Source organism: Cydia pomonella, chromosome 25, assembly GCF_033807575.1.
Source record: "Cydia pomonella isolate Wapato2018A chromosome 25, ilCydPomo1, whole genome shotgun sequence".
Taxonomy (NCBI): domain Eukaryota; kingdom Metazoa; phylum Arthropoda; class Insecta; order Lepidoptera; family Tortricidae; genus Cydia; species Cydia pomonella.
This window is the reverse complement of record NC_084727.1, coordinates 7472965-7495899: the sequence shown is the minus strand read 5'-3', so window position 1 is coordinate 7495899 and position 22935 is coordinate 7472965. Positions and strand designations below refer to the sequence as shown.

The 22935-nt window shown below is 42.0% G+C and overlaps 3 protein-coding genes across 3 annotated transcripts in view; 1 reads left to right on the top strand and 2 right to left on the bottom strand.

Annotated features, from left to right (window-relative positions):
* The window catches only part of LOC133531336 (LIM domain-binding protein 2), a 92676-nt gene extending 90601 nt beyond the window's left edge, over positions 1–2075 (bottom strand). Inside the window, exon 1 of the mRNA XM_061869482.1 lies at positions 1719–2075. Within this exon, the coding sequence (XP_061725466.1) occupies positions 1719–1745 (27 nt within the window). The 5' untranslated portion in view covers positions 1746–2075. The remainder of the gene's footprint in view (positions 1–1718) is intronic.
* A 996-nt stretch (positions 2076–3071) lies between these two features.
* The window catches only part of LOC133531354 (mannosyl-oligosaccharide glucosidase), a 47517-nt gene continuing 27653 nt past the window's right edge, over positions 3072–22935 (top strand). The window contains exons 1-8 of the mRNA XM_061869515.1: positions 3072–3638; positions 9184–9335; positions 12175–12352; positions 13426–13585; positions 16345–16493; positions 16695–16882; positions 18033–18188; positions 18718–18866. Of these exons, the coding sequence (XP_061725499.1) occupies positions 3417–3638; positions 9184–9335; positions 12175–12352; positions 13426–13585; positions 16345–16493; positions 16695–16882; positions 18033–18188; positions 18718–18866 (1354 nt within the window). The 5' untranslated portion in view covers positions 3072–3416. The remainder of the gene's footprint in view (positions 3639–9183; positions 9336–12174; positions 12353–13425; positions 13586–16344; positions 16494–16694; positions 16883–18032; positions 18189–18717; positions 18867–22935) is intronic.
* On the bottom strand, positions 19410–22718 carry LOC133531331 (E3 SUMO-protein ligase ZBED1-like). The gene has a single exon (XM_061869471.1). The coding sequence runs from the start codon at positions 21846–21848 to the stop codon at positions 20274–20276; it is 1575 nt and encodes a 524-aa protein (XP_061725455.1). The 5' UTR covers positions 21849–22718; the 3' UTR covers positions 19410–20273.

Genomic DNA, 22935 nt, shown 5'->3' with positions numbered 1-22935 from the left:
TTCGACAGCGCTTAGAAACTGTTGCAAAATAAGCCACACTGCTTCTCAATTTCAATGATTTTACATCTAGTCTATTCACTCATTCCCACCGCTGTTCATTTTTGGGGCTGGATTATATTATGATGTCGAAATTATCGAACCCTTATAGTTATTCCAATCCTTGTCGCACTCATTGATTATGATTCCCCTGTAGACATAAAACATGTTTACCGATTTGGCTTGGTTGGTTGTATCTTTCATCAGCAGATTTGGATTCAATTTTTAGATGATTTCAGTACTTTATTAATCGTGTTAGAAGGTCCTTAAGCCCTGTGAAGGTTGTTGAAATTAAAATATGTATAGAAAGTGAATCTAACCTGACTGGTTATATACGTCTAGTTAAAGTGTACATCAATTTAATTTAATATATAATGCTAAGTATTCAGACGAAAATTCGATTACTAAACAGACAATTGATCTTTATACATCTAATGCATTTTGATCGAATCAAATGATATTAATACAAATGACAATTGCATTAGTAGATCGTCAATTGATTCTTGTTATGGTTGAAACCTAAGAGTTATTGCTATTGTTGTGGTCTGTAGATTTGTTTATTGTGGTTACCAATGAAATTTCTTTTAGACTAACTAAATTATGATTTTCCATTTTATGTGTACTTACACCACACATTTTCAAGGGATGAAATGTTTTATCTCTTATAGATGAATATGTATATATATTTTTTTTTTCTTTAGGATATGATTAAATGTTATAGATAATGGATGGATGGATGGTTGATGGGTTTGGAAAATCAATTCGAGTTGTTCACAATTTGTAAAATTTATTAAAATATTGCGTTTATCGGGCGAAACTAATTTATACGTATTTATACCTAAATGAAATGAAATTTTTATCGTCCTTTATTTGCGTAGGTACAGGTACATAATTCCGAGTTCATATTAAATTAAATATATTCGTTGTTATCGTATATAATAGATTAGTATACACTTTTGCATTCGACTTGTTTTTTTATTTACATATGACAACAATAACATTGTATGACACTTGCCCAAATATTGACTTTGTGCGGGCATTTCAGTAATGTCTTTTTAATTATAAAACATTACTGTACAGGTTGGTGTTTCATCATTTGATCACGGGAGGCTCAGTCAAACAAGTTTTGAGGTTACCTAAACACCGTATATAGCGTTCCAGTTTTTTTGGACAGCGCGGCAAATTATTGATTTTAGTGTTACTACACTTTGTTATCGTGGGAGTCTACTAAATTTTCATTAACCGTGCTACCATTGCCAACGCAAGAAAACATTACGATAATGTTATTATTGATTTGAAATTGGGTGTGTTTTGATTGTAAGCGAAGCTTAAGGAGATGGGTTTTTGTTACGATATTTATCTACTTTTAAGAGTTAAGTTTACTGTCACACTCGAGCGGCCAAAATGCAAGCTACGGAGATTAGTGTATCATAACCTACAAGATATCGATTCGTAAACATTCCCTCCAAAAAAATACGCCGCACAAAAAAGGGGTTCGGAACGAGACCTGCACGGTATAAAAAACATTGAGTGAGTATACGAGGGATAGACCTCCGTACCTCCGTAGTGCGCTCAGCGGCCTCCCCACTCGTATGTTAAAACCTCCGGGTACAGGGGCGAGCTACCCCGCATTTCTGCTCTGACACAACAGAATTAACACTGAGAGCGAACTCTCCACTTACGATGTTCCGGTTGCCTTTCTTCCTCATACGAACATTGCACGCCGTTTATCCATTTAACTATTTTAAAACTACACTACACTGACACTAGAGTCCTCACGCTCACTGACATCGAAATTTTAGTTTTTTTTTTTATTGGAAGCGTTGTCGCGTGCAGCGTCCGCCGGCCGGCGGGAGGACAACGGAGCGGGCACGCAGATGACGCCGCGGCGGCTTGTAGTTACTTTTTGACGAACGTTTTACATTATTTCACTGATTATTTGAGGAAAATAGTCGCGTTCGCCTCATAATCGCGTAGTGTGACGCATTGTACGGTCGTTGGTAGCAGGTACGCCCGGCCCGTCTCGCTCGATCGTACTGGGGTTCGGTCCGCGTCGGGCGCGGGGCGAGGGCCGCGGAGGACGGGGGTCGCGCCCTAGCTGCTTTACCGACCGCGCTGCTGCTCTGCTCCATCCAGCGAGCAGACAGGTGGCGCGGCCATTTGCAAATATGCGTTTGTATCGATGCTACCTGCATCTTGTTTGTTTTCATGTTTTTTCATTGTTTTGACATCTTTTTGTATTCACATACAAAAAAATTATTTAGACCTCTTAATTTCCAAAGTTAAAATAATTATTTTAAAATTCTATTCTATACAAATACGAAATCATTTTCAAGCAACTATAAGTTCCATGTAAACTCAACGCTGTATTCCCTACAAATAGTTTAACAATAACACAGCTAGCGCCATCTCCCGATACTACATTAAACAACATGCTTGTGCCATAATCAAATCAAATAAAAAAAATCATTATTTTTGAGTTACATGCTTTCACAATGTGGCCGTACTCCTTAGTAGAATAAGTAAAACTGAAAACAATTCAAAATGCATCTATACTATGTCAATAATTGTTAAATACTTTGTATTAGAAATAATACAATCTTTATTTCTAAAAGAAATATATTTACAATCAATAAATAAAAAGCTTTTAGTTTGGACAAGCGAGCAAAAATCGAAAAAGTTAAAATAAAAACAAATAATAGTTCCATTAAGTATTAACTAGTATAGTGTAGCGACTGAAGCATTTTTTATAGAACTATGCAAATAAAAACAATTAAAAAGCTTATTTATTGCAATCCAACATCAGCGAATATTTTTAAAGCTGTCGTACTTCGTATTCAAATTAATTATGTTTAATAATTTCATTAATTACCTTCATAGTTAAAACAAGTTAATTATCACCTGTTACTGGTTGATTTTGTACAAACAAAATGCCATTACAGTCATTTGCGGAAAATTATAAAGAAATATTTATATTTCTTTTCCAGTTTTTATGGCACTGATAAACATTTAGGTTGCCAGTCGTAAAATATCAAAAATTAATGAGGGGGTTTTGTACAAGCTTATTTTTATTTATACATCCATATTTTTGTTTAAAAAAAAGTGTATAAATTTATTTTAGTATTTATTTTATAATTAAACCGATGAAATATTTACTAACCTTCTATAACGTCATCGTTATAATTCAGTATTCATTTTTGAACGATAGATATCTGTCAGTTCAGTTTGCTGTCAAGACGTCGCACGTATTGACGTTTGCTGCATTGCATTGACCATACAAACGCCGACAGGTCAAAGACAAAAAAAACTATAGGTAAATTAAGGAACCACGTCAATTAAGCACATATGTAACTAGTTAAAGCATATTTAAGTTTAAAACGATGGTTCGGAATAGGAAAACCGTTCATATTCAGCATACACATCGGGGTAACGCGACCAGTAGTAGTTCAGCGAGCAGTGACACGGCTACTGGTAGCCGCACACTAAAAGTTCTTTCAGGATGGAAAACTGTGATAGGATCCGTGTGTTTAACTGTTGCTGTGTACGTCGGGACTTTAGGGTACTTGGAGACCAGGGTGAACACGCCCTTCAGTGATGAAAAGGTACGTTGTTGATGTGGTAACATTATTCATGTTTTCCAACTGTGTTCTCTACAAACAGTGGTTTACGAGTATTGACAGAGTATATGCCGGCCGGTGACATCATGTAGTTGTAATTTTAATTAGATTTTAAGTCAGAAAAACGTTGTTACGGATGTTCTAATTAGGATAGACATATTTGCACCGAATAGAGTTATTGTTTGTATGTTTTCATTACGCTTTGCAATTGTTATTCATAAAATAAAATAAAATAGCCTTTATTTACACGACATAGAACAGTACTACTATCTCTCTATTATCTCCCATCTTTTGTATTCTTTGCCTGCTTGCCCTTCGGCAAAGGCCTCCTCCAACCTTCTCCACTCTCTCCGATCTATTGCCACTCTGCTCCAGGTACGGCCAGCTACCTGCACAATGTCATCATCCCATCTCATTAGAGGTCTCTTTGCTCCTCTCTCTCCCTCTCTTGGGTACCATTGGGTGACTCGCTTGCTCCATTTATCTGTGCCTCGGATGATATGGCCAGCCCATTTCCATTTATGTCTTCTAATTTTTATGGCAATGTCTTGGACTTTCGTCCTATTCCTAATTAGGGTGTTTCGTAGCCGGTCAGTCTTCCGTACACCTATCATGCTCCTTTCCATGGCACGCTGGCAGCATGCTAGATGGGATGTAGTAGCTTTTGTCAGCGCCCAGGTCTGGCTACCATACATTAGGACGGGAAGAACACATGTGTTAAATAGTTTACCCTTTGTTTTAGAGTGGAGTTGTTTATCTTTGAAGACTTCTTTCAGGGACCAGTACCTTTTCCACCCGTTCACTATTCTTCTCTCTATTTCTTTCTCTATTGTTTCGTCAGGTGATATAATCTGACTGAGGTAAATGTATTCGTCCACATATTCCACTGTCATTTCTCCTATTTTAATGATGTTCTTCTCGCCATTTGTCATCACCTTTGTTTTTTCCAGGTTCATTGATAGTCCTACTTCTCTGCTGTTAGTTTCAATATCGTTTATCATTCTGTTTAGGTCGTCTGGGTTTTTAGCAAGTAGAACAATGTCATCCGCAAATCTTAGATGTGTTAATTGGCGGCCACCTATGTTAAGACCGAGCCGATCCCAGTTCAGGTTTCTGAATACCATCTCCAAGACAGCAGAGAATAGTTTTGGGGATAAGGGATCCCCTTGCCTTACTCCTTTTTCTATTCTGAAAGTCTCCCCATATCTTTCCAGTTGAATGCGTGATGTGCTGTGTTGATATATTTTGCTGATGACTCTGATGTATTTGTGTTCAATACCTTGCGTCTTTAGTGCCATCCAGATTTTTTCGTGTATGAGGGAGTCAAAAGCCTTGCTGTAATCAATAAACGCTATGTAGTATGTAAGGTTGTATTCCTTGTACTTTTCTAGTATCTGCCTCAAAACATGAATATGATCCAGTACTGAGTACCCCTTTCTGAAACCAGCCTGTTCTACTGGTTGTTCTTCATCTAGTCTTGTTTCTAGTCGCCTTAATAAAAATTTTGCGAAGATCTTGTATAGATTGGACATCAGGCTTATGGGTAATTGTTATTCATTTAAATAAAATTATAATAGATCTGTTCAGTGAGTTGATTAACAAGACTAACAACCATTAATTTGTTAATAGGTGGTTACTCACAGAGCGAGCATACGCGCAAGTTTTTTTCATCACGCACAAAACGGTCAGTGTAGACGTGCCCCGGCCGAGGTGACGCACTAGGGCGAGGACAACACGCGCGCCGCCTCGGCCGAGGCATGACGACACTAGCCGTTTTGTGTGTGAGGAAATTGCCTCGCCTGTATGCTCGCTCTGTGTGGACTCACCTAATCATTAGTTGATAACCTTATGAATGATCACGCAAAATAGGCGCCAGACATCGAGTTGCGGAAAATCGCCTGTACTACAATACAATAGTTGATAACCAGGGCTTGAACTTTCAAGTGTGGATAACATCGTTTTTTACATAGGTGATATGGTGGATAATGAGTATAATGACTTTATAATTTTACTATTTATTTTATTTGCCCCATATGAAGTAAAATGTACAAAAATAAAATTTGTTAATTATTTACCTAAGGTTAAGGGTTTCAGTGTTATATTTTGATCTCAGCAAGAGCAATACACGTTTTTGTTACATGACTCCAAAAAGTTTAAGAGTAACTTCTTCCTGCGGACACTCCGGCTGTGGAATGAACTACCAACCGAGGTTTTCCCGAGGGCCTATTCATTCTTTATTCATTCTTTATTCATTCATAACAATAAAATATTGTGTTGAACATAACTTAAAATTAAAAATAAAACATTACATTATATTAAAGAAATTAAAGCTTAATTAGTGATCCCAAGATGAGTCCTACAGTATGAGGTTCTTAAAAAACCAGACAAGTGCGAGTCGGACTCGCCCACTGAGGGTTTCATACTTTTTGGTATTTGTTGTTATAGCAGCAACAGAAATACATCATCTGTGAAAATTTCAACTGGCCTGGCGACAGATGGACGGACGGACAGCGGAGTCTTAGTAATAGAGTCCTGTTTCATCCTTTGGGTATGGAACCCTAAAAATGAGTCTACAGATTTTATAGTGTTGGCAACGCATATGTAACACCTCTGGGATCTCAGGTATACATAGGTTGCAGTGACCACTTAACATCAAGCGGGCCATATACTTGTTTGCCACCGTTGTGAAAAAAAAAGACTGAATATTGTAACACTATTCTTGTAAAGATGACATTTTAAAGTGACTTTTTATACAGAAGTAAAAATGTTGTGAACATACAACAACTAGCCAATGACAATGCCAAATTCTTGTTAACCTGAATGATGATCAGTAAAAGATGTTATTTACTGGACGAAGATGTATGGTTAGATCAAACCTCCATCTCCCTCTTTAGCCCGTCTCTATCCTTCGGGTGTAGGCCTCCTTCGTTTTATGCCACTCGTCACGGTTCTGAAGCCACTACTTCCCCACAGTCCTTTTGATGTTGTCGCCTTAACGCATTTGGGGTCTCCATCCTACCTCCCCATGGGTGCCACTGAGTAGTTGTTTACTCCACGAACCGTCTTTCGTGCTATATGACCAGTCTATTTCAACTTCAATGTGGCTACGTGTTTTACATTGGTGACCTAGCTGAGCTGTCTCCGCCACTCATTCGTATTACGGTCTCTCAATGTGATCCCAAGCAGCAAAAGATGTTATTTACTGGCAATATCATTTAATTTAATGGTTGCACTACACTTGCACTTAATGATCCAGTCCTGTTGATAACTGGAAAAATATACCAATTATTATACCATATTCTAAAAACCACAATAAGTAGTGTTTGCTGAAAAGGATCTTTTGCGGAAACTAAAATTTAAAGTTTGGTTTTGCTCTGGTTACATTCGTAATTTAACTGTGGATTTGGATGTTTTATAGTATTTAATATTTATAAGAGTTATTTAAGTTTTAAAGTATTAATTTAGTGTAAGTAAAATATAAATTATAAGTAACTATTTTCACACGAAAACCCTATTGTTAACCCTTTTCCAGGCCGCACCAATCTACAAGGTTTTCCCAAAAAATTCAAATATATTCCAGTAAATCCAGCGTTGATGATTCTTTTGAAGGCAAGTCACATTTTCCGGAAGTGCAATCTAATTTAAACCTTAAATCCGATGGCTAAGGTTGAAATTTTACTGGCGCGTATGTGGTCGATAAATCGTACTATGCCTGGAAAAGGATAGAATAAATAAATACATATAAATAAATATTATAGGGACTTACACAAATAGGGTATTTGACTACTAGTCAAATCAGTTTATTTTTTCAAACTGACTAAATTTATTTTCCACTATGGAATTTATATGAAACACTAGCAAATGACGTCACGGTCAAGTAATCTACTCTTTATAGTTCTATACGAATTATAAAATAACTGCTGACTACATGCAATGCTACAATAATTTATATTAAATACAGTCAAATACCCTATTGACTAACCCCCTTATTCATAAAAAAATTCAGGCCTGATTTAGTTAAATTATGTTTTATCCCTTTCTGACAAATACGGAAGTCAAAATGACAGATAGAGAATAGAGATAAACGATTCATAGCTAATTTAGGCAAGTAAAGCGTTTATGAATAACGCCAAGTCCCATGGTAAGCTCAAGAAGGCTTGTGTTGTGGGTACTCAGACAACAATATGTGACATATGCTTGAGAATGTCACATATTCTTCTCTGAGTACCACTTTGTCGCTTACTTTAAGGACGAATTTTGCTTGTATATTGATACGAATGATCTGTTAGAGCGTCCCAATGGCATGCGACAATGTGGTACATTTTTCGTGAAAACGTTACATATATATATAATAATAATCGCCTTTATTGCCGAAACTAAAACAGTATTACATTACATGTATAAACAAATTTACTTAAAAACTAACACATCAGATTGTCCGGATTAATGTTCAGCGTGTCTTCTTAATACCAGGGATCGGAACCGGTTTTTTTGGAAAAACTTTGAAATAAACATATATTTCGGTTTATTTTATACTCTAAATATAGGACTCGGTTGTGTTTTTAGATAACGACTTCGTATTATTAGCTTGCCCAATTAGAAAGGAAATAATTAACAAAGAACGAAAAAATACCGTTTTCGTTCCCATACAAAAAATACCGGTTTCCGATCCCTGCTTAATACAAATACTTAAATACATTAGTATTCTAGATTATACAAATACTTAAATACATAGAAACATCCATGTCTCAGGAACAAATATCTGTGCTCATCATCATCACACACATAAAAGCCCATACCGGGATTAAAACCCAGGACCATCAGCTTCATAGACAGGGTCACTACCCACTAGCCTAGACCGCTCGTTGTCGTATTACAGATCAGTACCTGGGCGACCGAGCTTTGCTCGGTTATAACTATTTATTGTAATATGGTGGTGTATAGGTGATAATCTTAAATACATTTTTTTACTAAATTAAACTTGTCTAAAACAATAAAAATTAAAAAAATTATATATAAACTTAAACATATAAAAAAAAACAAAAGTCAATCACCAGGCGAGATTCGAACCCGTAACATTCGTTTTAGCCGTCCGCGTCTTAACCCGCTGGACCAGACGGACAGTGGCCGGCAATACGAAATTAGCGACCATATTCTGCGTCGAAAGAAAAACGCATAAAAACTCGAAAACACGCGTTTTTCCAAACATAAGACTAATCTAGATCGATTGTATACCCCCAAAAACCCCCATATACCAAATTTCAGCGAAATCGTTAGAGCCGTTTCCGAGATCACAGAAATATATATACATATATACAAGAATTGCTCGTTTAAAGGTATAAGATATGTAAAATGCCAGTAATTAAATTAATTGTTAACAAGCAGAAACGTATGCGAACGATGCTATTAAGCTTAGGATAAATTTAGAAGTGGAGAAATTACTGTCCTGGGTTAGACTTGAACTCACGGCCTCTGGAGTATATTTTTCACTTTTAAATTTATCCTATGCCAGTAATTATCTCGATTCCAGATTGTATCAGAGACAGGTCTCGCTGTCCCGAGCCGGTACTGGGGCTCGTACCGGCCTGGAGTGTACCTTGGAATGAAGAGCCGAGAGCCCCGCTCCCCCGTGTTTGGGCTGATGTGGTATGACTTGGCCAACGTTTCGCAGAAGGGCATCAGGTGATTATAATTCTATATAGTCAGTGTTGTCACATACAATTTTGCCGAAGTAGTAGAACAGGGTGCAAAAATAGGTAGAAATGGGTAGTTTTTAATGAAAAACTTTAAAAAAATGAAAAACAGGTAGATGTACCACTCAATAACAAGTACGTTTTTATGATTATAAATGTGTATAGAAATTTTGAAATTATTTATGAGTATTTAATATTGTGATGTTAGTACACGTGTTTATTAAAGAAATCGAAACAAAAATCAGGATTTCCATTGCTTGTAGGTAATGAATCTGCTTGTATAATCTGTTTCTTTGGCAAGTTTTCATTATATCGAATCTAAATTCGGTAGAAATTAAGTAATGTTCCGTCACATGTATTGAGAATTACTTACAATTGTACCATTTTGAAAAATAGGTAGATTTCAGGTCGAGGGAGGTAGATAGGTAGAACGCAGGCAAAATAGGTAGATCTACCCAAAAGTTGGTAGATGTGACAACACTGTATATAGTATCAGAGAGGCTGTCCTAAGCTGCTCAGTAAGGACACTATACTCTGTATCTTTAGGTATTTAAATAAAAGCAAACAAAATCTACCCTCAAATGGCTCCTTAAGTTGATGGTAGATGTAAACATGACATGATCAAATAATGTAGGTGAAAGTCAGGTCGTTCAGTGACAGATCCAGGCGGTTTTGTATTTGGTTGGTTAACTAATAAATGTTATAACTACCCGAAAATGTACAAATTGTTTGCAATAATCGAATCGCGACCGTCGTGAACGCTGCTCCCACTGTTAGTGCTTGGGAAAGGAGACCAGGCTCTCCGAAACATGTCACGCGAGTGACTGATTTTTTTTTAATACTATGTCGGTGGCAAACAAGCATACGGCCCGCCTGATGGTAAGCAGTCTCCGTAGCCTATGTACGCCTGCAACTCCAGAGGAGTTAAGTTGAAATTCGTAGAATTAGTTTAATACAAATTGTTTGTTTACATTTATTTAAATACCTAAAGATACAGAGTAATCACGAAGAATTCTGTACAGGTTGATTTCACAAGAGCTGGCACGAATGGAATGAACGAAGCTTTCATTGTATGAGTGACGCATGTATCGGTATACAGTCAAGACGCCATTTTATTGGTTAATGTCATACACACATAGATATTTTCGTTCACTCATTCATTCCATTCGTGCCACCTCTTGTGAATCTACCTGTACAATCAAGTTTAAAACTGTGGACCCGGGTACGCCCTTAAAAGAGAGGTATGGGCATTGTGAATGTCATCTCGCTTTGTGTGGTAGGGCTCAGCACAGCGGATGTCATTCCAGATCTAGAGCAGAGCCCAACTGGGGAAGTACCTCCACCTTACGGAAAACCGCAGCCAAATAACACTAGACCCTGCTCATAGTGTTGTGTTCCTGCCGGTGAGTAAGGTTGCCAAAGCTCAACGAGGGTGCGGAGTGTTAGGGTCGGCAACGCGCATGTAACTCCTCGTGAGTTGAAGGCGTAGATAGACTACGGAGACTGCTAACCATCAAGCGGGCCGTATGCTTGTTTGCCACCGACGTAGTATAAAAAAAATGGGTCCACATAAGTTGCTCAAAAATATGTCCCATAGCTCTTATGTCGACCAATTAAGGACTATGGGACATATTTTTGAGTAAGTTGAGTGGACCCATATTTTTACTCTTGACAGTACATTGATCTGCCATTTCCTATTCTCTATCTCTGTTTCTAACGGCTCACGTATGGAGAATAACTGAACAAGCACCCGTACACAAGGAGATGCAAACTCGCAAATGGCATTGGATTGGGCATATCCTCAGGAAGCCTGACACCCTATCCAAAGAGGCCCTGACCTGTAAGATGTTCGGCAAACGGAAACATGCACGCCCTAAATTTACTTGGCGCCGTTCCGTGGACCAAGAGTTGGGTGTATTGGGTAGTCAGTGGAAGAAAATGGTTCTCCTACACCCCAGCAGGGGGTAACAGAATGAAAAGAACGACAGGGCACTTAGATACTATACAAATAATTTTTGGCCAAAATAACCATCCTTATAACATATTTTTGTATTTTTTCATGTTATAGGAATATAAGGTGTTTTGGACCCGGGTACGTCCTTAAACTACGTCCTAAAGAGAGGTATGGGCATTGTGAATTTCATCTCGCTTTGTGTGGTAGGGCACAGCCAGTGGATGTCATTCCAGATCTAGAGCAGAGCCCAACTGGGGAAGTACCTCCACCTTACAGAAAACCGCAGCCAAATAACACTAGACCCTACTCATAATGTTGTGTTCCTGCCGGTAAGTAAGGTTGCCAGAGCTCAACGGGGGGGGTTTAGGGTCGGCAACGCGCATGTAACTGGAGTTGCAGGCGTACATAGGCTACGGAGACTGCTTACCATCAGGCGGGCCGTATGCTTGTTTGCCACCGACGTAGTATAAAAAAAATAAAAAAATAAGGAAAAATGATGCTTGACTAGGGAAATATTACGCTAAACTCTGCATAGGGGGCGCCACTACCACAATCCATCACAATCTGAGAGTTTACCGCGAAACAAGAAAATCAAAAGTCGTTATCGAACCTCTCTATCACTCTTGTATATTCGAGCGATAAAGAGGCAGATAACTAAATTTCGATTTTCGCGTTTCCCGATAGGCCCTTTGTAAATAAACCGCCTTGATGCGTCAATGTCATATTTCATTATCTGTGATAACTTGTGAAAACACAGTTTAAGGCACAGTACGATGGGTGCTAATGCTGCAGTCTGGCAGCAGAACATTGCAGTAATACTCCCTATTGTGTATTTTTTAAATCTTGACCGTTAATGGGTTAAAATGTGTTTTAGACATTGGTGCGAGCAGGGCGACGACCTCCCCTCCTACGGCTGGCTGCAGCATGACGGGGAGCATTTCGGGGAGCAACGCATCTTAGATCCCCCCCACGAGATCTACACCTCCTTCATCAAGACTCCGGGGGGCGAACATGGCGGGCATTGGACTGTTCGTATCAATGTCACCGCTAAGGTAAGGCGTTTAGTTTCCCCGATGATATAAGGTGCGCCCTTGATTTCGGCATTCTTCCTTATCCTCCACGTGCCACGTGTCATCTTGATAGGTCCCAGGATCTTTTGAAAGACCTTCCTTTCCGCTGCCAGGAGCTGACTTTCTCTTTTTGTGTTAGTATCCAGGCCTCACAACCATACATAAGGATTGGTCAAATGACGAAAAATAATCAACAAAAATAGATTCATTCGTAGGTAATGAAATAAGTGTAGAAGTATGTTTTGTGCACTTTAGTCTTTATGTATGAATAAAGGTCTTAGCACATTGTTACAACTCAACAGCCACTCGACTCAAAATTAAATATTGAAATTAAAGCCTTATCTTGTATGTCCTATAGTACAATGTTTAAAATTTAGGTAACTGTCGGGTGGTCTACGCGTCGTCCACTCGTCGTCCACTAAGGTGAACCAAAAGTGAGTTGAGTTGGTGTGGAATTGGTATAGTGTGCGAAGACCTTATTTATAACCTATCTATTCCATATCATAGATTATAAACCGATATATAAGTAGATGTCATAAACTAAAGAGTGACTGTGCCCTCCGGCGGCCGAGGCCGGAGTCGAACCAGCGTCTAGTTTACGCGGCTAACGTCTTGACCACAAGACTACCCTACCACGGCGGTAGGTAGGTAAATACTCTAGTATTTTTTTTCGTAAAATACTTATGACTATATACATACAAAAGCTTCGCCAAACTGAAGACAGTTTGTTGTGTTGTTGTTCGCACTTGTATCGTAATGTAGTAATATACTAGTGTACTACTACTACTACTACTACTACTACTACTACTTAATGGCGCAGCGACCCAAAATGAGTCTTGGCCTCCGACACGAGTACACGCCAGTTGTCTCGATCCTGTGCCATCTCCCGCCAGTTATCGGCCTGGAGATCGCGCAAGTCCGCTTCAACAGCATCGCCCCAGCGATATCTGGGACGTCTGATAGGCCTCCGCCCTACCGGACTACTTAAAAAACACACATAAAAAAAAATTGTTAAATAACTTGATTTGTTCCGTAGTTGACATGTATTGTTGCAGAACAACGCCTACGCCCCGTACGTGCTGGTGTGGTACGGGGCCCTGGACGAGTCGCTGGGGCCGGCGGCGCCGCTCTCCCGCCTCTGGCTGGAGGGCGGCGCCCTGCACGGCCACACGCCGCAACTGCACAACTTCCGGGTCAACCTGGTGCCGCTGAAGGGTGAGCATTAAAGAACAACGCCTACGCCCCGTACGTGCTGGTGTGGTACGGGGCCCTGGATGAGTCGCTGGGGCCGGCGGCGCCACTCTCCCGCCTCTGGCTGGAGGGCGGCGCCCTGCACGGCCACACGCCGCAACTGCACAACTTCCGGGTCAACCTGGTGCCGCTGAATGGTGAGCATTACAGAACAACGCCTACGCCCCGTACGTGCTGGTGTGGTACGGGGCCCTGGACGAGTCGCTGGGGCCGGCGGCGCCGCTCTCCCGCCTCTGGCTGGAGGGCGGCGCCCTGCACGGCCACACGCCGCAACTGCACAACTTCCGGGTCAACCTGGTGCCGCTGAATGGTGTGGTGAGCATTACAGAACAACGCCTACGCCCCGTACGTGCTGGTGTGGTACGGGGCCCTGGATGAGTCGCTGGGGCCGGCGGCGCCACTCTCCCGCCTCTGGCTGGAGGGCGGCGCCCTGCACGGCCACACGCCGCAACTGCACAACTTCCGGGTCAACCTGGTGCCGCTGAATGGTGAGCATTACAGAACAACGCCTACGCCCCGTACGTGCTGGTGTGGTACGGGGCCCTGGACGAGTCGCTGGGGCCGGCGGCGCCGCTCTCCCGCCTCTGGCTGGAGGGCGGCGCCCTGCACGGCCACACGCCGCAACTGCACAACTTCCGGGTCAACCTGGTGCCGCTGAATGGTGAGCATTACAGAACAACGCCTACGCCCCGTACGTGCTGGTGTGGTACGGGGCCCTGGACGAGTCGCTGGGGCCGGCGGCGCCGCTCTCCCGCCTCTGGCTGGAGGGCGGCGCCCTGCACGGCCACACGCCGCAACTGCACAACTTCCGGGTCAACCTGGTGCCGCTGAAGGGTGAGCATTAAAGAACAACGCCTACGCCCCGTACGTGCTGGTGTGGTACGGGGCCCTGGATGAGTCGCTGGGGCCGGCGGCGCCACTCTCCCGCCTCTGGCTGGAGGGCGGCGCCCTGCACGGCCACACGCCGCAACTGCACAACTTCCGGGTCAACCTGGTGCCGCTGAATGGTGAGCATTACAGAACAACGCCTACGCCCCGTACGTGCTGGTGTGGTACGGGGCCCTGGACGAGTCGCTGGGGCCGGCGGCGCCGCTCTCCCGCCTCTGGCTGGAGGGCGGCGCCCTGCACGGCCACACGCCGCAACTGCACAACTTCCGGGTCAACCTGGTGCCGCTGAATGGTGAGCATTACAGAACAACGCCTACGCCCCGTACGTGCTGGTGTGGTACGGGGCCCTGGATGAGTCGCTGGGGCCGGCGCCGCCACTCTCCCGCCTCTGGCTGGAGGGCGGCGCCCTGCACGGCCACACGCCGCAACTGCACAACTTCCGGGTCAACCTGGTGCCGCTGAATGGTGAGCATTACAGAACAACGCCTACGCCCCGTACGTGCTGGTGTGGTACGGGGCCCTGGACGAGTCGCTGGGGCCGGCGGCGCCGCTCTCCCGCCTCTGGCTGGAGGGCGGCGCCCTGCACGGCCACACGCCGCAACTGCACAACTTCCGGGTCAACCTGGTGCCGCTGAAGGGTGAGCATTAAAGAACAACGCCTACGCCCCGTACGTGCTGGTGTGGTACGGGGCCCTGGATGAGTCGCTGGGGCCGGCGGCGCCACTCTCCCGCCTCTGGCTGGAGGGCGGCGCCCTGCACGGCCACACGCCGCAACTGCACAACTTCCGGGTCAACCTGGTGCCGCTGAATGGTGAGCATTACAGAACAACGCCTACGCCCCGTACGTGCTGGTGTGGTACGGGGCCCTGGACGAGTCGCTGGGGCCGGCGGCGCCGCTCTCCCGCCTCTGGCTGGAGGGCGGCGCCCTGCACGGCCACACGCCGCAACTGCACAACTTCCGGGTCAACCTGGTGCCGCTGAATGGTGAGCATTACAGAACAACGCCTACGCCCCGTACGTGCTGGTGTGGTACGGGGCCCTGGATGAGTCGCTGGGGCCGGCGGCGCCACTCTCCCGCCTCTGGCTGGAGGGCGGCGCCCTGCACGGCCACACGCCGCAACTGCACAACTTCCGGGTCAACCTGGTGCCGCTGAATGGTGAGCATTACAGAACAACGCCTACGCCCCGTACGTGCTGGTGTGGTACGGGGCCCTGGATGAGTCGCTGGGGCCGGCGCCGCCACTCTCCCGCCTCTGGCTGGAGGGCGGCGCCCTGCACGGCCACACGCCGCAACTGCACAACTTCCGGGTCAACCTGGTGCCGCTGAAGGGTGAGGATACACCTTTTTAATCGCCGTACTTAGCTGTGATATATATATATGTACTTACATTACGTGTTTACTATGAGGTTTACTGCACCTGCCGTGAGCTTCGCTGGAGACTTGTAATGAAGTCCAAGGCCCCCGGCGGGCTCGGCCTTTCGCCTCCCAGCTAAAGCCACCAGGCTTGTTTAATATTAGGTGCTAAGAAGCCGCTGTGATGGATTCTTCCTTAAGTTTGCTTCACAACTTTAGCTGTGCACTTATTCAAAGGTACAATGGGTTTCTACCTACACTAACTCGTCAACACCAACTGTATTTTGTGCGTTCTTGTGCTTAACGCCTAAAACATCGCTATGAAGAATAGAATAATCTCTATCCCTCCCTTCCCCCCTTCCCTTCCCCTTAAACATTAATTTTCAACACTATCTGATGAAAAATGCCGAAAATCAAAATGGCGTCCATTTTTATGATAGTAAAAACTATTAACAATTTGAACCGCGGTCTTTTTTGACAGGGAAGGTCCTCCATACTTCGTTTTCCGAAGGCCACGCACCAGGCCTGCATCTCCTGAAGGAGAAGTTCTATTCCCTTCTTAAAGCTGAACAACACCCTACTTTCGGTAGAATACCTGCACTTCGCCCTGACGAAGAACTGACGAACAAGGTAATAGGGATGACGACACATGTTGAATTTTATAACAGAATCTACTTAAATAAATAGCATATGAGCAATTTATCGCAATATTGTGGATATTAAAAGAATATATGGAATTGATTAAAAAATACAGGACCTGAAAGTTTCAAAATTAAGTTTTTTTTAAATGTTACCCCTTCACCATAAAGTTGCTATTATACCTTTTTCCAGGAGGCAGAAGTAAACTTCGTGCCAATCCAGATGATAGTGGAACCCCCGTTCGTGATGGACGTGGTGTTCACTATAGAGGACCTCCCCACCCCCCCTCTGAAGGGGGCCGAGTATACCAGGGTGCTAGAAGATAAGAAGAGGCTGTTCAACGACGAGTTTGAGAGAAAGTTCGGATTAAGACAGAAGAAGTAAGTCATAGTACAGAGTAAATAATAGTACTATAGTACAGAAAGGAAATTTCCTACAAAACCGAAAGTTGACAGCATCCAGGGACGAATCGTGCTGTCCCTTTCTAATGTATGGCACTATCCCTTTCAGCTATTTAGGGTTGTCAAAATTCAAGTCATTATCTTATCTGTGGTCGTGCACGAAAGGAACGTCAAGTTCTGCCAACCCTAATAATTGCTCGTAGATTGCTGAGCCGAACGGAGCCGAGAAAACCCGAACGCTGCAGTTTCCCCCAACGGGTCATACTTTAAAGTGTTTTTTTTTGTTGATGTTTTTCGCGCTTGATTTGCGTCTATAATAATAGTCAGTAGGATGGTTGCGCTTTTATCAACTATCGTTAAATGCGTCGCGCTCGCTCTTACAATCTTACATACTTGTGGGAACGCGATGGGTACGATGATAGACGTTAAATCGCTAACATCATAGGCTCACAGCTCGAAATGTAAGTGAAAGTTGAGTTCCCTTAAAGTGCGACCATCATAAGCTTGCAGCTCGATAAGTAGATAGAAGCGCGACCATCATTGGCCCCCACGATACGTATTTTTAAGATACCATTCGTAATGGACGTGGAATTCACTATAGAACACCTCCCCACCCCCGCTCCGTAGGAGGACGAGTATACCAGGGTGTTAGAAGATAAAAAGAGACGCATTTCCATCTTCACCACATAGATGGTTGGCAGTCCTAGAAACTTCGAAAGAAGCTAATCTGTGGACTGATCTGTCGCCTGCGGTATTTCCGGACCGATACGACCTTCAAGAAAATAGTGTACTCACATCTTAAACGCCGGCCACGCACTTACAACCCATCTAGTGTTGCGGGTGTCCGTGGGCGGCGGTAACCGCTTACCATCAGGCGATCCGTCCGCTTGTTTGCCTCCTGTATCATAAAACAAAGAAAAAAAAAAGTTCGGCATAGACTAAAGTAAGGACTGACGTTTGTTCCTATCTCTATCGCACACAGATATACTATAATGATATTGCTGTTCCGCTCTCACAGTGGCACTGTCAATGTCCGAAATTCTTAGCGTTACTGTGTTAATTTACTTATTTCTGATGGCGCTACAACCCTTTGTATGGCCTCCTCCACTATCGTACATATTTTTTCCAGTTATTCGGACCAGGACACCAGGATAGCTCAGGCGGCTCTGTCGAACATGATCGGTGGCATCGGGTACTTCTACGGCGCGGGCCGCGTGCGATCACAATATACAAGAGAACCGGTGCCTTATTGGAGGGCTCCACTGTACACTGCTGTACCTAGCAGGTCAGTTTTCTTTTTTTATTAAACTATACTGGCACAGCCACTTTGTCAGTAGAAAAAGTCAGCCATTTAAAAAAAAGGCAGCGCGAAGGGTTAATCTCCCATAGAAAATTGAATTTCGTGCGTTTTGGCAGGAATATTCTATAGACATCCAGCTAAAAGTACGAACGTACACTTGACATTTAAACGATATTCATATTCACCAAAAATAACATTGCGCATTCAAAAATTGTAAGTATGAAAATTGCTTCTAAAAATGCGCAATGTCATTTAGTAGTAGTAGTTAATCACTTTATTGTACACAACACAGGTTCACATCAAATTAACCAGAAAAGATTTATGATCGAAACATCGATTAATTTTTTTGTTAAAATTAACAAAAATATCAATCCATAAACAATGATATCCGTGATCTCAAGCACGCACGGCCGTCTGCACAGTGCTCAGCGAGCTGAGAGAAGGACTTGAACTAACTACACCTTAAATTCCTCTTATATCATCTCTGAATCTTATTTATGAATATTGTCAACAGGTCATTTTTCCCCCGAGGGTTCCTCTGGGACGAAGGTTTCCACGGATTGCTCATCCAGCGCTGGTCTCCAGAGATCCAGATGGACATAGCGGCCCACTGGCTGGACCTCATCAACGTTGAGGGCTGGATACCCAGAGAACAGATACTAGGTGAGCTATCAGATCATTCTTTCCCCGGGGGTTTCTCTGGGACGAAGCTTTCCACGGCCTGCTCATGCAGCGCTGGTCTCCGGAGATCCAGGGAACAAATACTTGGTGAGCTATCAGAAAAGCACTATATAGTGTAGTCTGTATACCTCAGAAACAAGTATTTTTGACTCGCATCTTTTGTCAGGCCTCGACTTGGCACCTACCTCGCCAGAACTAGGGCTCGCGGTCGTGTCCGTGATTCGTGAACCCGTAGCCGTGCGCCCGGTTTCGTGTTTCACGGCAACGGTTTTCTGGTCCGTTCCGCACGTGACATTCGGGTACGTGAAATTAGGGTACGTGAATCCGTGTAGATCCGTGTAGGCGTGATCACGGCTTCACGTATCTTAAGAACACGCCGGTTCGGTCCGCCCGCGACGTTGAGTGAAGATACGATGCGGTCTCTAAGAGCTACGAATAAAAATGTATCGTGAGTTTTTTATTCATAGCTCTAATTCCGTTTCATTACTTTTGAATTAACGGGTTGCTAAAATAATACAACAACACTGTGTGGGGTACAAAAGCTTTATTAAAATAATTTGCTCAGCTTTAAAAATATCTTATAAATCAACAAAACCACACAACAACGTTCAGTACCCCTAGTGTAAATATTTTCGACAGCGAAACGTGACGTACGCGTTTGCGTTAAGTGTCATTTTGTATGAGATTTTTGACTTTCCAAAACGTCCCGCTTGGCGCGCTGTTCAAAAACCCATACAAAATGAGACTTAACGCAAACGCGTACGTCACGTTTCGCTATCGACTAAATTTACACTAGGGGTACTGAACAATTATTTATTCATAAATCAACATGAAGTAGGTAAGTATATAATTTCTTAATTTAGAAATAATTATAGTTATAAAAATGACAGTAAAAAATAACACATTAATATTGAAAAAAATAAACTGGATAATATCACATGAATGTATAAATAAATATAGAATCTAAGACTAATAAAATAAAACGTATAACCAGACAGGTAAATTTTCTTAAATATCTAAAACTTTTTAAAAATTAGGTGCATTGATGAGATATTGATTGATTGATTGACGGGACAATTTTAATAGATGAATTTAAAACGTAATTAATAACGTTAACTTAAGCTAAATATAATTATTTTACATATCTAATTAAAACTTCGATTTCTTGGTTACAAAAACAGCTTTCAATACCTACTCTTACCGTGTGAAACTTCACAAAGTTCGGAAAATTAAAATAAAAAAAATTGAACATCAGATCGGTGAAAATTTTGGATAAGATACAAATAAATAATTACATATTAAATATGTTTCTAAATTAAACACCCTCTTATCGCTATTAAAATAATTACACAATAATAATAAAAAAGCAATAAATATGTAGGTATATTATTAATCTAACATTTTTTTGTTTTGATACAAAAATACCAATAAAGAAACGTTTTTTGGAAGAAGACAGCTACGTTTTGCTGTAACGATGTTACCCGCTGTTGAAAAAGTTCTTTCCGAACTTGCGGAGGTAGCTGGTATACATAAGTAGTTTTTTGCAATGTCTGCTACCGCTGGGTATCTTACTGCTCGCAATTTCCACCACTGAAATGGGTCCATGTCAAATCGAATCTGTGGTTCTGCTAAATATGTATTAAATTGCTCTAAAGGATGCATATTAGAGTAACTTTTTGTTTTATAAATGTACTCTAATGCACTTTTATTAGAATTTTCATCAGCTTCCGTAGACTGTTCTCTGTCTTCAATAGGTACACTGTTCTGTAATTTGGCCATGACTTTATTTCTTATAAGCTGCCTAGCGTCAATATGTTCATCACACAAATCTTTGTATCGTGGGTCGAGCAGAGATGCAATTTGCCGAGCGTTAACTTCGCAGTCTTGATTCCAGATTAATTTAAACCGCTCTTCTAGTTCTGTTTTAATGATTAATTTGACACCTTTAGCGGTTTCGGAATCAGTGTCATCGTCATTTAAATGGTTTTTTATTATAGCTTGAAGCAGTGGTCGCACCATTGATACCGGTGAGTGTGCATCTGAGCAAAGTAAATTTGTAGCCACTTGTAGCGGTTTTAGAATTTTCACCAATTCGTCAATTAAAAACCATTCTGCTTCGAACATTTCTAGACGCTGTGCGGTACTTGGTAGTGTTTTTGTGCGATCATTTAACACGTTCATTACAGGTATCCTATTTACCAGTAGACGGTCAAGCATCTCATATGTTGAATTCCATCTCGTTTTGCAGCTTTGAATTAGATTAAGCTGCTTCATTTCTAGTTGTTCTTGCATCGTTTCTAATTCTTTGGCTGCTACGTTGGAATGACGAAAGTGTCCAACAATTTTACTTGCCTTGCTGCATACATTTGCCACGTTTTCCATGAGAAAAGATTTGTTAACAGCTAGTTGAATACTGTGAGCAGCGCAGGTCAAATTGTTTTTTTCTAACACATTTGATGATGAAACAGCGTTAACTATATTTGTGGCGTTATCTGTCACTACTGCTGAGAGGCTCGACGATATTCCCCATTTATCGGAGATTTCGTTTATTTCTTTGGCAATATTTACTGCCGTATGCCTTTCTTCCATCTCCTGTGTACTTAATGTCATTGTTTCACAATTCCACTCATCATCTATAATGTTTGTTGTACACGTTAAGTACGACTCCTGGGTGCGAGATGACCAAAGGTCTGCAGTGCATGCTATGCTCTTGGCCTTTAACAATTTTTCGCGTATTTTGTCGGTTAGTTTATCCGCTAAAAGATTAAGTCTTCGTTTCAAAGCATCTTCTTTTATTATTTTATAGCCGGGTTCGATAACCGCCATAAACTGCTGGAAGCCTTCACTTGCTGTGAATGATAGAGGTAGCTGATTCACAGCAATTAATTTTGCTACAGCTTGGTGCAGTGCCGGATTAAGACATTTTGATGCCCTAAGCATTTCTAGACCATGGTGCCCCCTCATCAAGAGTACATTGAATTTTCTTGGTAAATTGAGTGACGTTTATTGCCGCATTACTGCTGAGAATAGAATTTTCAATCCAACACATCATTTTATCACGGAAATTGACAGTACTGCAGTAGTAATGTTCCAACAGTAAGGTCAAGTGTTAGCAAATTGAAGATCGTGCTTCGCATAAGGCCGGAGGCGAGCCAACCAATGTCCAAGTATGAGAAGACATAAAAGGCATAGGCCGTTCTCCGCACAGGGTTTTGCAACCTCTAGAGCTTTCCTGCGAAGCTCATTCATGTGAGGGCAAAGGCAGAGCTTCAGTAGGAGCTTAGCCATTAGGGGACTTAATAGGGTAAGATTTAAAATTACCACTGATCCGATGTTTCAAAAACTGCGTTGTCCCCATGGTCTCGGAAAAGACTAGGTAAAGTCGACATCAGTATCTTGACGTTGGAGGTAATTTTAGAACTTAATCAAACGCGATTAAGTCCCGTTTTCTTAAATAATAATGTGTCACAATTAGGCCAATAAAATCAGTTTTCTTCGAATTTGGTCCTAAAATGCGTGTAATCCGAGTTTGCTCCATTCCTGGAGGTGTGCATAAATGTTTCCTCTTTTTCAGTTTTTTTGCTTGAAAATCGAAAACGGTACGTCCGACGTAAAATTTGTTCTAATTATGATTAAAACTGATATCTGAGGATCCGAAATGTAATTTAATTATGTTCTTGCAATAAAACATATTGATTTATTGAAGGTACCCTAATATGTATTCCTAGTCTAAATTGTATAAAAAGGTCGACATTTTTTATTTTTGGTAAAATCATGTTAAAAATCCAAAAACGCGTTCTTACCAGTGTCTAATCCACGAACTGTCCTATGTCCTTCAAAATCAAGTGGTTTCGACAGGAAAAAAATATCTCCTAAGGATCCCAAAATGTATGCCCCCTGGGATGGAGCAAACTTGGATTACACGCATTTAGAATGAAATGAAAGTATTAAAACATTTTCCAGCTTGCTGGGAATTAATTCCTCAAAACGCTATTTTTGGATTTAATTTGATTGGCCTAAATCGTGAAAGTTTAAATCAGTGTTTTTAAAG

Excerpts from the sequence above, each read along its gene's own strand:
- LOC133531331 (XM_061869471.1), bottom strand. The coding sequence starts at position 21,848 with ATGAGGGGGCACCATGGTCTAGAAATGCTTAGGGCATCAAAATGTCTT.